This window comes from Pangasianodon hypophthalmus, chromosome 15, assembly GCF_027358585.1.
Source record: "Pangasianodon hypophthalmus isolate fPanHyp1 chromosome 15, fPanHyp1.pri, whole genome shotgun sequence".
Taxonomy (NCBI): domain Eukaryota; kingdom Metazoa; phylum Chordata; class Actinopteri; order Siluriformes; family Pangasiidae; genus Pangasianodon; species Pangasianodon hypophthalmus.
The window spans coordinates 15,891,335-15,905,646 of record NC_069724.1 but is presented as its reverse complement, the minus strand read 5'-3'; the positions used below and the strand labels follow the sequence as shown (position 1 = coordinate 15,905,646).

Below are 14,312 nucleotides of genomic sequence, written 5' to 3'. Positions count from 1 at the left end.
TGCTACTCTTTGTCTTTCTATCTCTCTCCTTTTGTGTACATGGGCCTGTGGTGTGGGTGTGTGTGTGTGTGTGTGTGTGCGTGTCACCTGGCTGTCTCCTTCCACTCAACCTCGTTGCCATCAGTAGTGAGCAGCTCATCGAGCTCAGTGAATAACTGTGGTGGCGGGGGGCCACTTTCCTCCTCACCCAGAATAAAGCGGATCCGCTCGGCTGCCGGAGAGACTGCAGGGAGACGAGTGACCAATTAAAGACCAAAAACAATACGGCATGCAAAAATGCAGGTGTACTGTAAGAACAATGTAAAAATGTTATGTCTCACTTTGCTATCCTATTTGTTGACATAAATTTTCAGCTCATGGTAATCAGTAAACCAAAAATAAAACATTATGCAAATAATAATAGTCATTTATTTTTACTAAATTTATTCATGTGCCAAACATGTTTATTTGACACAACTTACAAATAACTAACAAGATATTGAAAATACACATGAAAACATACCTGTACCCAAAAACTGTTGTTTGAACCCACCATCCCACATGAAAAGATTTTACAATGCATCCACTGTTTACCTTAAGCATTTCTGCATCAATTTCAATGTTCTCAGAAAATGTGCATCTAACCTAAAATTTGACAGCCATGTAATATCCATATGACTTGGCCTATCAGTATTATTGTAATATCTTTTTGATAATTTGTTTCTACCCTTGCATTCCCACATTTCTTTTTCTTTGTCTGTCACCGTCACTTTAACTAGACACCTGTATCAGGCAGTAAGGGAGTGTTTGACTTTGTGTGTGTGTGTGCGTGTGTGTATGTGTGTGTGCGCATTGCCTCCTAACAGTCCAAGCAGTTAGTTAAGCACAATCCCAGCACCACAATCTTAAAAACGCACACACACACACACACACACAAAATCAAATACAAGGTTGTCTTACTATACTTGTGAGGACATTGACATAATTATTAATGCAGCCTATTTATGCTACACCTAAATCTAACCCTAAGCTTAACCGCAGTAACCAATAACTTTAGGATCTTTTAGTTTTTCAAATATAATATGCAGTTTTGTAAAATAATAATAATAATAATAATAAATAAATAATGTACCCACAAGGTCAAAACTGTCAAATATTCTTATGCTTGTGGGGGCATTTGGTACCCACCAAGATGTAAAAACACAGGTACAATGGGCCAGATTTATCAAGACTTATCATATATCAAGATTTATCCTTAAATAACATTAACTTTGGTAACTTTGTAATTTCAGGGGGAAAAATCATTCGTATCCTACTTGTGCTCCTGAGTGTGTATAAATTTGCGCATAATAAGGCTAACTAATGTAAACCTTGAATGATCAAAATTAAATCATGTAATTTGCATGGATTACTCACTGAACACTTCATTAGGAATATGTGCACACCTTCTCATTCATGCAATTATCAAAACATGTGTTCTCAGTGATTTTGACTGTGACATGATGATGGGTGCCAGACGGGTTGGTTTGAGTATTTCTACAACTGCTAATCTCCTGGGATTTTCACGCACAACAGTCTCTAAAGTTTACTCTGGTGCAGTAAAGATAAAACATCCGGTGAGCGGCAGTTCTGCGATAGAAACGCCTTGCTAATGCGAGAGGTCAATGGAGAATGGTCAGACGGGTTCGAGCTGGCAGAAAGGCTACAGTAACTCAGATAACCACTCTGTATAATTGGGGTGAGCAGAAAAGCATCTCAGAATGTACGCCAGAACACAAAACCTTGAGGCAGATGGGCTACAACAGCAGAAGACCATGTCGGGTCCCACTTCGATCAACAAAGAACAGAAAGCTGAGGCTGCAGTGGGCACACGCTCACCAAAACTGGATAGTTGAAGACTGGAAAAACATAGCTTGGTCTGTCAGGCTCAGTGTACTAGTGTACTTACTGAAATTTGTTTACGTGAAACAATTCTGTCAATCATCAGGTAAATAAAAAGCTAGTTATGTGGTTCTGTGAACACTGGATAATTGCCAAAGGAGAGAATCACCTGCATAATGTATAACAACAACGTCATGAAGAACAAGACCCTGTTAAGACTAACCAAAAAGGTGAAGAGGTGACTGCACAGTAGCAAAAAGAGACACTCCTCATAGAGTGCAATGTCAAATCCAGCCCATATGTAGGCCATGGTGATGATTTCCAACAGCCTCTGCATAGACAAGGGATCCCCTTGTGTTTTCCTCCCTAGCCTATGAACATCTGGCCTGAGGATGGGATGGATGATGTCTAAGGTAACTATTAGGATCACTGTGCATGCTCAACTTCACTGAAAGCTTCAAAGTGACTGATTCACATAATTAAGTGATATGACCTTGGCCAGGAATCACCGATTCAACCACAAGCTATCCTCTCAGTCATCTCCTCTCTTTTGCCAAAGTGTTTTGTTCGCAAAAGTGTTGCCAAAGTTTGCCAAAGTGTTTTGTTTGTTGTTTTTCTGAGATATCCATTTCAGTTAGGCATCCTGTATAGACTTATACAGGACTTAAAGGACTTGAGCACAAGGGGGACATCGCACACAAGGTCCTAGGGATAGTGGTAGATGGAGGCACCTCACCACTTTTAGAAAGGTAGAGATAAAACCCCAGAGAGATACCATTCATGGTGCTGTGGTGCTTTCACCTAAGGGCAAACAAAGCACCATGTACTTCTTTCTCAGTCAGCAGACTGAATGTGCGAAAGGACAGGATACCTGTAGCTACGACCATAGTTACAAGCTGCCGAGCTTGTAATTAACATATTGTGTATAGCGCGATATTGTGGTCCGACATGTGTATGAGACAAGAGAAAGAAAGAGAAACATGGCAGTATGACAGCTGCATTCATTGCAAATACTGTGTCATACATCATTACATGACTTTTTCCCATTTTCTCCCAAATTTGGTCTGGGCTAATTCCCACCCGCCAGCCAGGGTGAAGCCTAACACGTGCTTCCTCTGAGACACGTGAAGCCAGCCAACAGCGTCTTTCCAAACTGCTGCTCATGCTGCGTCACAGGGCAGCATAACAAACTCGGAGGAAAGCGTCATCTGCCCTGCTACATATCTGAGCTCACAGAAATTCACATTTGGCTAGTGTCACTGTGATTGACCGGGGAGAGAGAGAGTATGCCAGCATGGCCAGTTTTGCTCTCTTGGACTCCCAGCCACAGATGGCTATGGCACTGTCAGGATTCGAACTCGTACTCTTGCCCACTAGGGCAAAAACTTTTCTGTTCAAAACCCAGGTTAAACATTCATCATGAATGACTGTAAAACATATACACACATTATAATTACATATACAGTTATATGAGTATTTGAAATTCCCACTCAGATTCTGTCACAACTGCAGTACAATCAGAATCACCTTACCAGCAACCCACCTGAGAGGTGTTAATTGCTAAATGCTAAACTACTTCCTGCTTTCCTAGCCCCTCACCACTTACTACACCACACACTTAATACCAGAAAACCAGGCCTGATGTCATAGGCATGCTGAAACACCACATAAGGAGAAACCACAATGTGTCTTAATGCGGTTAATGTGGCAGCGGAGGACAAAGAAGGAGAAGGGTGTCCTGCAGCAACCCATCCCCCCAACAAGTGACTAATTTTGGTTTGTTTTGGATATTGTAAGTTAGAGATAGGTGTGTGAGAAATTAATAATAAGCTTTGTAAATCATCGTAATTCATAATACAGAATCTTCTGATTTTCTGAAAAAAAGGTGAGAGTAACCTGTGAGTTCTGGCAGTCTGAATATGTTTATTGTAGCTCTGGTTTTATTGTTCAAAGCTACTTTAAAGTGGCGGTATTCCTCGAAGAAAAACAGACACAGTAGCTTGAATGTAATTTTACATGCTATGCCCATTTATTTACTTATGTATGTATGCATGTATGTGTGTGTGTGTGTGTGTATGTATGTTACTTTCTGCAGCTTATTCTAATTGTTCTTCCTGTTCCTACTGATTAAGAATCTGGACTGAAGCCTAGGTACATGCTGGATATTTTAGCACCATGTGACTCACTGAGAGGTTTGAGGATGCTGGAGGAAGAGTCGTCCACATTCTCAGTGTCCGATTTGTCGCCTACTCCTTCAGTTAATCGTTCTTTCTTTTCTTTGTGACTTGAACGTCTTCTGTGTCTCCGTCGGCGATGGTAACTCTTGGGCACGTGGACACCAATGTACACTGTGTGACGGCCTGTGTACACACACACAAACACTTTAACTGCACTTGAATTAGCACAGCCAGAAAGTATCATGATCCGAACTATCATAAGACAGTCTAATGTTTCATATAAAAACAGGGTGCTTACAGATTTAAATGTAAAATAATGAAATAATTTTAAAAAGTAAACTTTTTAACTATTAAATTATTAAATTATGATTGAATTATTTTATTATTTACAGAATTCTTATACAAAGAACTACAGTAAATCCATCTTTTAACAAAAGAGAGAGAGAGAGATAGACAGAATGAGAGACAGAGAGTAAAGTTAACTGGCACAAGACACTTCTGTTATTACTGCGTGCTGATAGCTGCTGTTTCCTGTCTGATCTGCTGAACAGGAAGTAGTTGATGTTTATGTACAGACTAATGAGTGTAAGAGGGCACGTGCACACACACACACACACACACACACACACACACACACACACACACACACAAACAAAACCAGCTGTTCACCAATACCAATATTGATAATGAAATCACAAAAATCAAAGTCAGCTTTATCAAAATGAAGATGGTGGTTAACAAAAATGTTATTTGTACAGTGCATAAGTATTCAACCCCCTTTTCCACATGTTGTAGTGTTACAACCTAGATATGAAATAGACTTAATTTAGATTTTTCCATTTGATTTACACAATATAGCTGACATCTGAAGATTCAAAATAATTTTTGTGATGCAAAATTAATTAAACAACATTTTTATAAACATTATTTTATCCACCCCTGGATCAATACTAGCACCTCTAGCTCTAACTACAGCTGCAAGTCTTTTGGGATACAGTACGTCTCTATCATCTTCGCACATCTGATATTTTTGCCCATACGTTTTGACAAACACTCTGTCAGATTGGATGGAAGCCATAGGTGAACAGCAATTTTCAAGCCTTGCCAAAGATTATCAATTAGATTGATGTCTGGGCTTTAAACATGCCATTCTAACACATACAGTTTCTTGATTTTGAACCACTCCAATGTAGCACTGGCAGTATGCTTAGGGTCATTGTCCTGTTGGAAGGTGAAACTGCACCCAGACTGAAGTCTCTTTCTTCTTGGATTGCCCGGTATTTGACATGTCTGGAGTGTTCCAGTCCCTGCTGATCCCCACAATATGATGCTACCACCACCGTGCTTCACTGTGGGGATAGTGTTCTTAGGTTGATGAGCAATGTTGGGTTTCTCCCAAATGTAGCACCTTGTGCCAAGGCCAAAAAGTTCAGTATTATGAGCTATTTTGTGTAGGTTCATATCCTCCATTTCAGGTTGTAACACTATGTGTATTTATGGTGTACCTGATTCCTATACTCCTATACTACATACACTTATATACAGTATATACATACTTTTATTTACATACACATTCACATTTATGTACAACTGTGTGTTCTATTACCCATATCATAAGACTGATCAAACTTAATCTGATCCAAACCTTAGTAGAAAAAAACTCTTGGCAGTTCTAGACATTGTTTTCTACAAGCGAACCCACTATGATGAACTGGCAACAGAACATTCAAGGAAAATGTTGATAATACATCCATCACAACTACTAAGAAATGCTTTGATGTTCATCTTCTAAGAAAATTGGCAGACAGCTACTGAGCACATTACCAGCAAAGCCGTGGGCATCCAGTCAAAAATATTGGCTGTGATTCTTATATATGTTAAATGTGTTTATATACCAATATTACTCGGAATGAGTAATATTCAGAATGAGCTATGAAAGTGTCACTCTTGCTTTAGTTACAACAAATGATGGTTATAACAAAACAAGAAACTAGGTGGCTATTTTTCATGGGATAATACTTGCAATGTTTGCTCTTTGAATTTAAAATTTGTCCCCGTTCAAAGTTTGTCCCCACATTGTACCCATTCCCATCCTTGTGTTGATTTATGCTTCTTTTTGTTTTGTTTTGCATCACCCTTGTACTCCATGCAGAATACTAAAATTCTTATACATGTCAAGTGTTCCAACTGTAAGATCAATATATAGGCTACCTAATTTTACTAGACACTCTGTTTTAACACAGTATGACTAACTGAAATGACCATAATGTTTACATACTTGGCACATTTCGATTACAGCAGAGATTTATTACTTATTTATTATTATTATAGAGATTTATTATTATTATTATTCAGACCCAGACTCTGTGTGTGTGTGTGTGCGTGTGTGTGTGTGTGTGTGTGTGCAGGGCTGACCCATGGCAGAGGTGACATAGGCGGTTGCCTAGGGTGCAAAATGACAGAGGCTTGCCGCACAAGAGGTTTTTTTTTCCGGAAGTGTGGCGTATCGTGACGACTGTGTGCCCCTCTGCCCATATATTGAGCAACATTAATTGTGCCAATTAACATCCTTTCAGTACTGATTAAATTTAAATGGTTACAATAACATGAAGTTGGCATCAACAAAAAAACTTACGAGTTGACAACATATCATGTTGGACTAATTTACACATGACAGGTAAAAGGCTAATTCAACTAACTAGCTAGCAGCTGGTTGGCTGGTTACCATCAACCAACATGACCACCATGGAGATTCTTGACTTTCTACATGAAAAGCGACTGCAGGAACTCTACCCAAACATGTGGGAGGCACTGAGCATATCTGTGACTATCCCAGTGACCGTGGCAGCTGCGGAGAGGAGCTTTTCGAAGCTCAAGCTCACTAAAACATACTTGAGGTCTACCATGGCCCAAGAGGGTCTCACTGGACTCGCAGAGATCAGCATCAAGCATGATGTGTCTCAAAATTTGTCTTTTGATTGATCATTGATGACATTCCTGAAAGAAGTCCAGGCGTGTGCAGTTTTGAAAGAATTCTCAAATTCAGAACACATTCTAAAATTTTTGCACAAAAAGTGACTACTCAAACATGAATAACAATGTTGCCCTGTAGTGTGCTGGACTGTAGTTTATTGTATATGTATGTAGTTTATCTACAGTTTATTGCACTTTTTTGTCTGTTTGTATTTTATAATCTCGCCTAGTACGCCAACAGAGCCTGGGTCAGCTCTGTGTGTGTGTGTGTGTGTGTGTGTGTGTGTGTGAGTGTGTCACATGCCCCAAAAGTTCATGATCAGGTGAGCAAAAAATAGATGCAATATGAAAACAGCAAGAAGGTTTGAAAGAACTGATGTGCCCACAATGACTAATGTTTAAGTGTGTGGACTGTGGTTAGTGGTTTTTCTACAGATAGCCTCACCAAACACAAGTTGGATCCAATCCTGAAACACTGCAAACATACCAAATTTAACACTAACATAGAAGATATGTGTGTGCACTGAGGATTATAATAGTAAATGTCTTTACATGTCTTTAGTGTCTAACATCTACGGACTTGTCATCTTTATTGCCCATAATCCTCTCTTGGGCTAATGTACGTGTCATTACCACATCTACAATGAACACCACCAAAAAAGGGTGAAGAAAAACAAAGAAAAACAAAGGAACAACTATGGATTGTTTGACAAAATATGAGTGTGTGTGTGTGTGTGTGTGTGTGTGTGCGCGTCATACTCTCAACCTCCTCCTTGTCACAGTATTTGACATACGAGGCACCTCTGTCCACCACAGCCTCATCGTCCACCCTGCAGAGAAAGACAGATGCAGAAAAAAGAGAGAGAAACAGATATACAATTATCTAAAACCAGCGATTGCGGGTCCAGACTTAACTCATTTTTTGTTGTTGTTGTTGTTTTCCCCCACTCCCCCCAAACATTTCTTTCAGATAAGAAGTACATATAATCATATTTATTAGGATATGAAAGGCACATTTTTTCTATATCTCTGCTGAATCTTTAATTTTTCAAGGTTGGGGCATCCTGTTGTGTACTGAGGTCTCTTTGTTTATCAGCATCTGATTCTGGATGAAACAGAGAGGCTCTCATCTCAGCTGAGCAATGACACACACACACACACACACACACACACACACAAAACATACATGCAAACATGCAGACGCCATGTCTGTGTTTGCACGCACACAGACTTATACCAGATTTAACACATACTGACACAATATAACAGATCCCCACAGATGATAACACTTTGCCAGTCAGGAAACAAAAACCACACATATACACAATGACATACACTGTAGGCACACACTGAGATTAATACAAACACATACACAGACAGTCAACTCCAGAATTCTTGGCATCCTCCAAGAGAAAGGGGAAAGTTTTCACTACACAAAAAAATCTAATTTTCCTCTCACACAATTTTAGCAAAATATGTTTCCTAACAAAATCATTCTCATAGCAAATTACTCATAAAGACATCAGAACATTACCACAAATTGTCATTCTTGAAAGATTTTTTAAACTGCCCTTAGTCTCCAAAGTGAGGTTATACACATTATCCATCATCATGGGGAAAACCAAAGAGGTTCCAACACAAAACTGACAGATCACTGATGTCACATATACAGTATGTAATGTATCTAAAAATACACAGGCAACTAAAATACAATCAAGGACAATCAGGGAACCTTTATAAATAGTCTGTAACAGCTGTTCCCCCCCTCCATTTCCTCCCCAATTTGATCACCAGTCAATTCTGACCAACCAGCCAGCTCTCCCCTATCATACTACAACTACCAACCAGAGAGGATCCTCTGAGACACGCGAATCCAGCCAATCGCATCTTTGCCAACTGTAGCTCATGCTGTGTCACAGGGTACAGTAACACAATCTGATGAAAGCTCTATCTGCCCTCCTCAGCATGCATGAGCTCTCAAACGTCCATGATTGCCTAGTGTTGCTGTGATTATCCGGAGAGAGAGCATGGCCAATTTCTCTGCCTTGCTCCCAATAATTTTGAAGCCTTTAAAAAAAAAGCCACATCAAAACAAACAAAAACGTGACAATGTGTTTATGCTCAAAATATCACTCACTGCATGTATTATAAATTTTATTTATTTTCATTAAGTGTGCCAATAATATTGGAGCTGACAGCAGTGATACAAAACACTTACTCATCTAGACAAAAACAAGACCACACACAATGACGCATGACAACCACCAGTACTACACACATGTATGTACATGCACACAGAAAAATCACAAAGCCGCAATACATCCCACACACACAGAGGGACACACCCTGACAGCATATACACACACATCAAGTATCATTGCCATTTAATTTAGCACTCTGTAGCTGTCCTTCTCCCTGTTTCTCCATTCGTTTAGCAAATATCAGAAAGTCATTAAATCAATCTCTGAAGTTTTGTGTATTTCCATTGACTGTTCTATATTCTGATATATTCTTTGAGGGGAGCAACAAGACAAGGCCATACAAACACACATTCTCAATAGGGCTGTAAAAATTCACCATTTCAAAACAGTGTGTATCAGGCAAAATCTTGGAGGTTCAATATCATCTATGCAGTTCTGTTTTTATTATTGGTGTACTATTATTTAGCAATATTGTCATATTCCTGTCCTTTCGTTTCACTGTATTTCTTAATCTCTTGTTCTCTAACGCTTCTTCTGCTTATGCTTGTCTTTGACCATTGATTGTGACACAGACTACGCAGTAAACACATCGCTCAGCACTGTGCTGTGTCCAGTACGCTCTCACTCTAAACTACATGGACTTTTCTTTGTCTTGTGAGCTTCATATCAGACTGCCAGCTCCCACTTGCATGTCACGAGAGTAAAAACAGTGACTTTTTTGTTGAATCCTGTGGGATCCCGGTCCCGTGAAAACCTGTAGATTAGTGTTTCATGTTTAAGTATCTAATAGGGTAATATGATGCACAATTTTATTATTTTGCACATTTGCACTGATTTTTTCATCTTTCAGAGTATGGCCTACAAAGTATTAGAGATGGAAATGTAATTTGTAGTCTGTGTGTGGCTGTTAACTGAACATCTGAAGGTTGTGGCCAAAAAAGCCTATAGCGGGAGTGAAACACACACTCACCCTTTATCACATCTACACTTTATCCCAACACTCCTAGAATAAAAGGTTCTATTTAGCATCCTAAAGCGTTCTTTGGTTTGTCCCTCTGGGGAAACCACTACATGTTTTGGAAACAGTTCCAAGTAGAACCCTTTTAGAACATTAGAACCATTAATCATACACAGAATCCTTGAATAACTAATTTCTTTAACAGTTATAAGTTTGGAGTCTCCATTCAGGATTTCTTACAAACAAATTGAACCTTCATATAGAAACAGGTGAACTGAAAGCCCACTTTTTACTGTACACTACTTTCATTCAGCCTTATAGTGATCTGTTCTGATTATGCAGCAAGAAAGTGAGAGAATTCTTACTGCCTTTTCTCTTCTCTTAAGCAAAAGGAAGAAATCAAGGAACCCAAAGAAGGCAAAGAAAACAGTACTGATTTCATACTCACATACTTAACCCACTGCACGTTTTTCCTCTTTGCTCAATATAGAAGAGAGCAAAAAATTATTCCTAGTTATCACACTGGAAGCTCTGTGAGGGCCAAAAATACTCCAAGCTCAGAGCAGGTCATTATCAAATTTCCTACACACGTTGTGTGTAATGTGTATGGCTGCTTGTGAATGATGAACTCTAAGCTCTAAATGAAGAACACTCGGGTTACTGTACATGTAGCTGTTGCTAACTGAATCTGAATCTACAGCTCTGATAACTGTGTATGCCAATTTACAGTGTACCTCAACTGATAGTAATTTTTCCATAATTTCTTGGTTACTTTAAGATGATTGATGATCAGTCTCATGTAAAAACAGCATCCCTAATTAAACGCAGAAGTAGCAAAGACTTCTGAAGGATTTTTGACGTTCATGCTGCTTTTATTGTCTGGGTTTGTTTATGGTTGGTAAACTTTTTAACCTCTTGGTCTCCAAGTGGCTAACATTGTTTCTAGGGGACACAAACTAAAAGTCCAGTGTGACTTCAATAAATTTTTTAGCATTCGGGGTCTTGCCAGTCTTAAAGATGAACTTTATTGATTCCCAGTGGAATATAGACAGGAAGCAAGGCAGCATGAGTGGACTAACAGATGTTCAACTTCTCACCAGCGACTCATGATCTTTAAGGCAAACAAAAGAATTAAATCCTAAATGTGTTAAAATTACATAGCAAATACATATAAACTTCAACAAATAAGTAATAGCTAGCTATCGTTGTGTAACATATGAGTCAGACCATGTGCTTGAACAATATCAGCCCTGCTTAAGAACGTACCTTTCGAAACCAGAGAAGCAAAACTTCTTCCAACAGCTGCAGGCCTTTGAAAAAGGCAAGGAAGTCAAAGGTCATAAGGATTGCAACACTGTAATGCATGTAAAGTGTGAGAGAGTGATTTATATGGATCAGTTACATTTCTCCAATGCTGACTGTTCCTCATACCATATCAGGTGATGGAGCCTGATTAGCATTTCAACATGATTGCATTTGTACCACCACCGCCCACTGTCAATACAGCTATCAGCAAATTAAATATAATTGCAGATCCAAGACAACTGTTAAGACAACACAAAACCTACATATCAAAACCTTGTATGTGAACATAAAACCAAGCAGTCTGAATGTGTTAATGATCATAAGTGTGGTCTTATGGTCTTATGAGGTTCCACAAGACAAAAAAAAAGGCATTTGTTCAGGTAGATTTGTTCCAAATTCAAATAAATACATCATTAATTTACTAGAAGGAAGATGAAAATAGTTCTGAGTTTTTAATGCTGTTTCAGAGCTTAAATTTCACTAACTTGTTTGAATGTTTTTAATGACCCAGTGACATACTACACCAGTCAACACCAGATATAAATCTTGTTAAACTGTGAAAGAACTGACTCTCCCTCTTACATATTGTCTGTAATAATCTATGTGCTAATCATACAGAGACGGTGACACTCAGAGCAATTAACAGCTTTTTGCCCAATTCTCTCCTTGTTAACATGCACAGCTAACATGCCCATCCACCCATCCACACAGAATCATTTCATTTTATTTCCCCTTTCTCTCAGTTACAGAGGCTAGTCTGCTGTCAGGAACACAATACTGCCCTATCAGCTACACTTAGCCTGCACTACAGCCTCCAGGATGCAGTGCTTAGCATGTTACAGGTCAACTACATGAGATGTGCTGGAGCAGGTGAACTTTACTACACAGCACTTAGCAGAGACTGTCATGTAAAACACTGATCCTCATCCATGGGATCGTTTATCACTTTGACTGGTTATGTGAACTTTCGCTAGTACTGCCCATGTGTGAGCCAGGCCCTAAAGTGAAACTGATGATGATGTTAGCGTTAGCATTATCATTAGGTGTTGTATTTCAGGAGAGGATAGGTTACAGGCAGACTGCTGCATTAGGAAGCTTAAACACCAGTGGCTTTGGGCTCAAATAACTATGGCACAATATAGCCTTGGGTTCATTCAGGAAAGACCCATAATGCTCTATTTTGGATCCATTTGGAGTAATCCATTTGGATCCTGTACAAAAACTCACTGAAAACTTGACAACTAGAATTACTATCCAATATTATGTTTTATAGCAAAAAAAAAAAAAAAAAAAAGTGCTGGAATCCTTCAGTAACTGGATTGTGAAATACTGTTCTAAATGCCCAAGATTTATCTATAACTTAAAGACAGCATGCAGCTTTAGTACTTAGCATGGCAAATTCTTATTCTGCTCAGCCTGTTAAGTCATACTCTCAGCTGGCGTGGCCTTGCTTGCCTCCTAAACAGGGTAACTCACTTCTCAAGCTTCTGGGCTACCCATATTTCATAATGAACCAGAATTAGACATTTTTAAAGTGATTTTTCCTGTTTTATGATCCATATGAGGTCTCTACATAGGATTTAATTCTACATAGGAATTAACTCTATTAGCAGTATTAGCAGTCTGTAATAAATAATGGCTGTGGGCCATTGATATGGTTGTGGGGGACAGGTATGTTCTAGTAATGTGTGTGCAAAAGATCATGTATCAGTTCCCTGAGCACAGATGCGGATAAGCAGAAACATCTCTATGGAGTCAAATAAAGAATGAAATTATTTTACACTGGTAAACTGATATTCACAAAACTTTCATAATGTGCAGCTGTATTTGAGCACTTTATGCTTATAATGTAAAAAAATGCACAAGTTCAGTTAGAAGAAATAGATGTGTAAGAAAATGATACATTAAATGCTTGTCATTTTGTGGGTGCATGTAAGTATAAGAAACGTTCTGGGCTTCACTGTGTAACAGTAAAAAAATAGATCACAGTGATTGAACAGTAAGTAATGCTGGTGCTGGTCCAATCAGGTAGCGTGTTTGAATAATATAATCAAGACAGGCTAATAGTTAGCCTAACGTTAGTTATATTGTAGTAGTAAAATTAGCTACTGGCTTGAATTACACAATATAACTGTTAGCAAGTTTGCTAGCGAATTTGGCTAGCTACACAATATCCGGTAGCTGTAGAGTAACGTAAGCTGAGGGAAGGCTAACTGTTATATTGTTTAATCTAACCTGTAAATTCACTAGCAAAGCTAGGTAACAGTCGGTAACAGTCCTGACTGGACCGTAATAATAAGTACTCCTTATTAAAGTCACTTAAACATCCAAACAGTCAAAAAAGTGCAGCTGTAAAAAAGGTAAAAAGCAACAAGTGGAGATGAGCACTCATAGTGGATTTCTACTATCCAGGGGTGGCTCATATAAATGGGCTAGGGGGGCTAATCCCCTCCTGTCTTTCAAAAAAAAAAAATCAATAAAGTTTCATTTACGGCGTCTACATCATCTTATTTGTGGTTAGCGAATGTTTTAAAGAGAAAAGTTTTGGATTTTGTGAAACCATGTGCAACAGCACCACCAGCGGTCATAAGACAAACACAGAATGATATGAAACGAGGCTGTGGACTAACTGTAATGGGCCCAGTGCTTAGGACTCATACAATCTGAGACAGATGTGTCAGGTGATTAAGTGATACGCCCCCTAGGTTTAATCTCCATGTGGGCTAATATCTTTCAGCCCACTTCAGTGACGTTTCCGCCTACGTCATCAGTAGGCGTGTTACAAGCTCAGTCACAGGTGGAATGTATGGGAAAGAAGTGGATTATTTACTCTATCAT

General features: G+C 38.9%; 1 protein-coding gene across 8 annotated transcripts in view; it reads right to left on the bottom strand.

The window, feature by feature from the left end:
• The window catches only part of slc4a4b (solute carrier family 4 member 4b), a 50,356-nt gene that overhangs the window by 27,587 nt on the left and 8,457 nt on the right, over window positions 1-14,312 (bottom strand). For all 8 annotated transcript variants that reach the window (XM_053240113.1, XM_053240112.1, XM_053240114.1 and 5 more), the window contains 3 exons: window positions 7,770-7,840; window positions 4,047-4,220; window positions 88-223 (listed from right to left, as the gene is read on the bottom strand). In XM_053240113.1, the coding sequence (XP_053096088.1) occupies window positions 88-223; window positions 4,047-4,220; window positions 7,770-7,840 (381 nt within the window). The remainder of the gene's footprint in view (window positions 1-87; window positions 224-4,046; window positions 4,221-7,769; window positions 7,841-14,312) is intronic.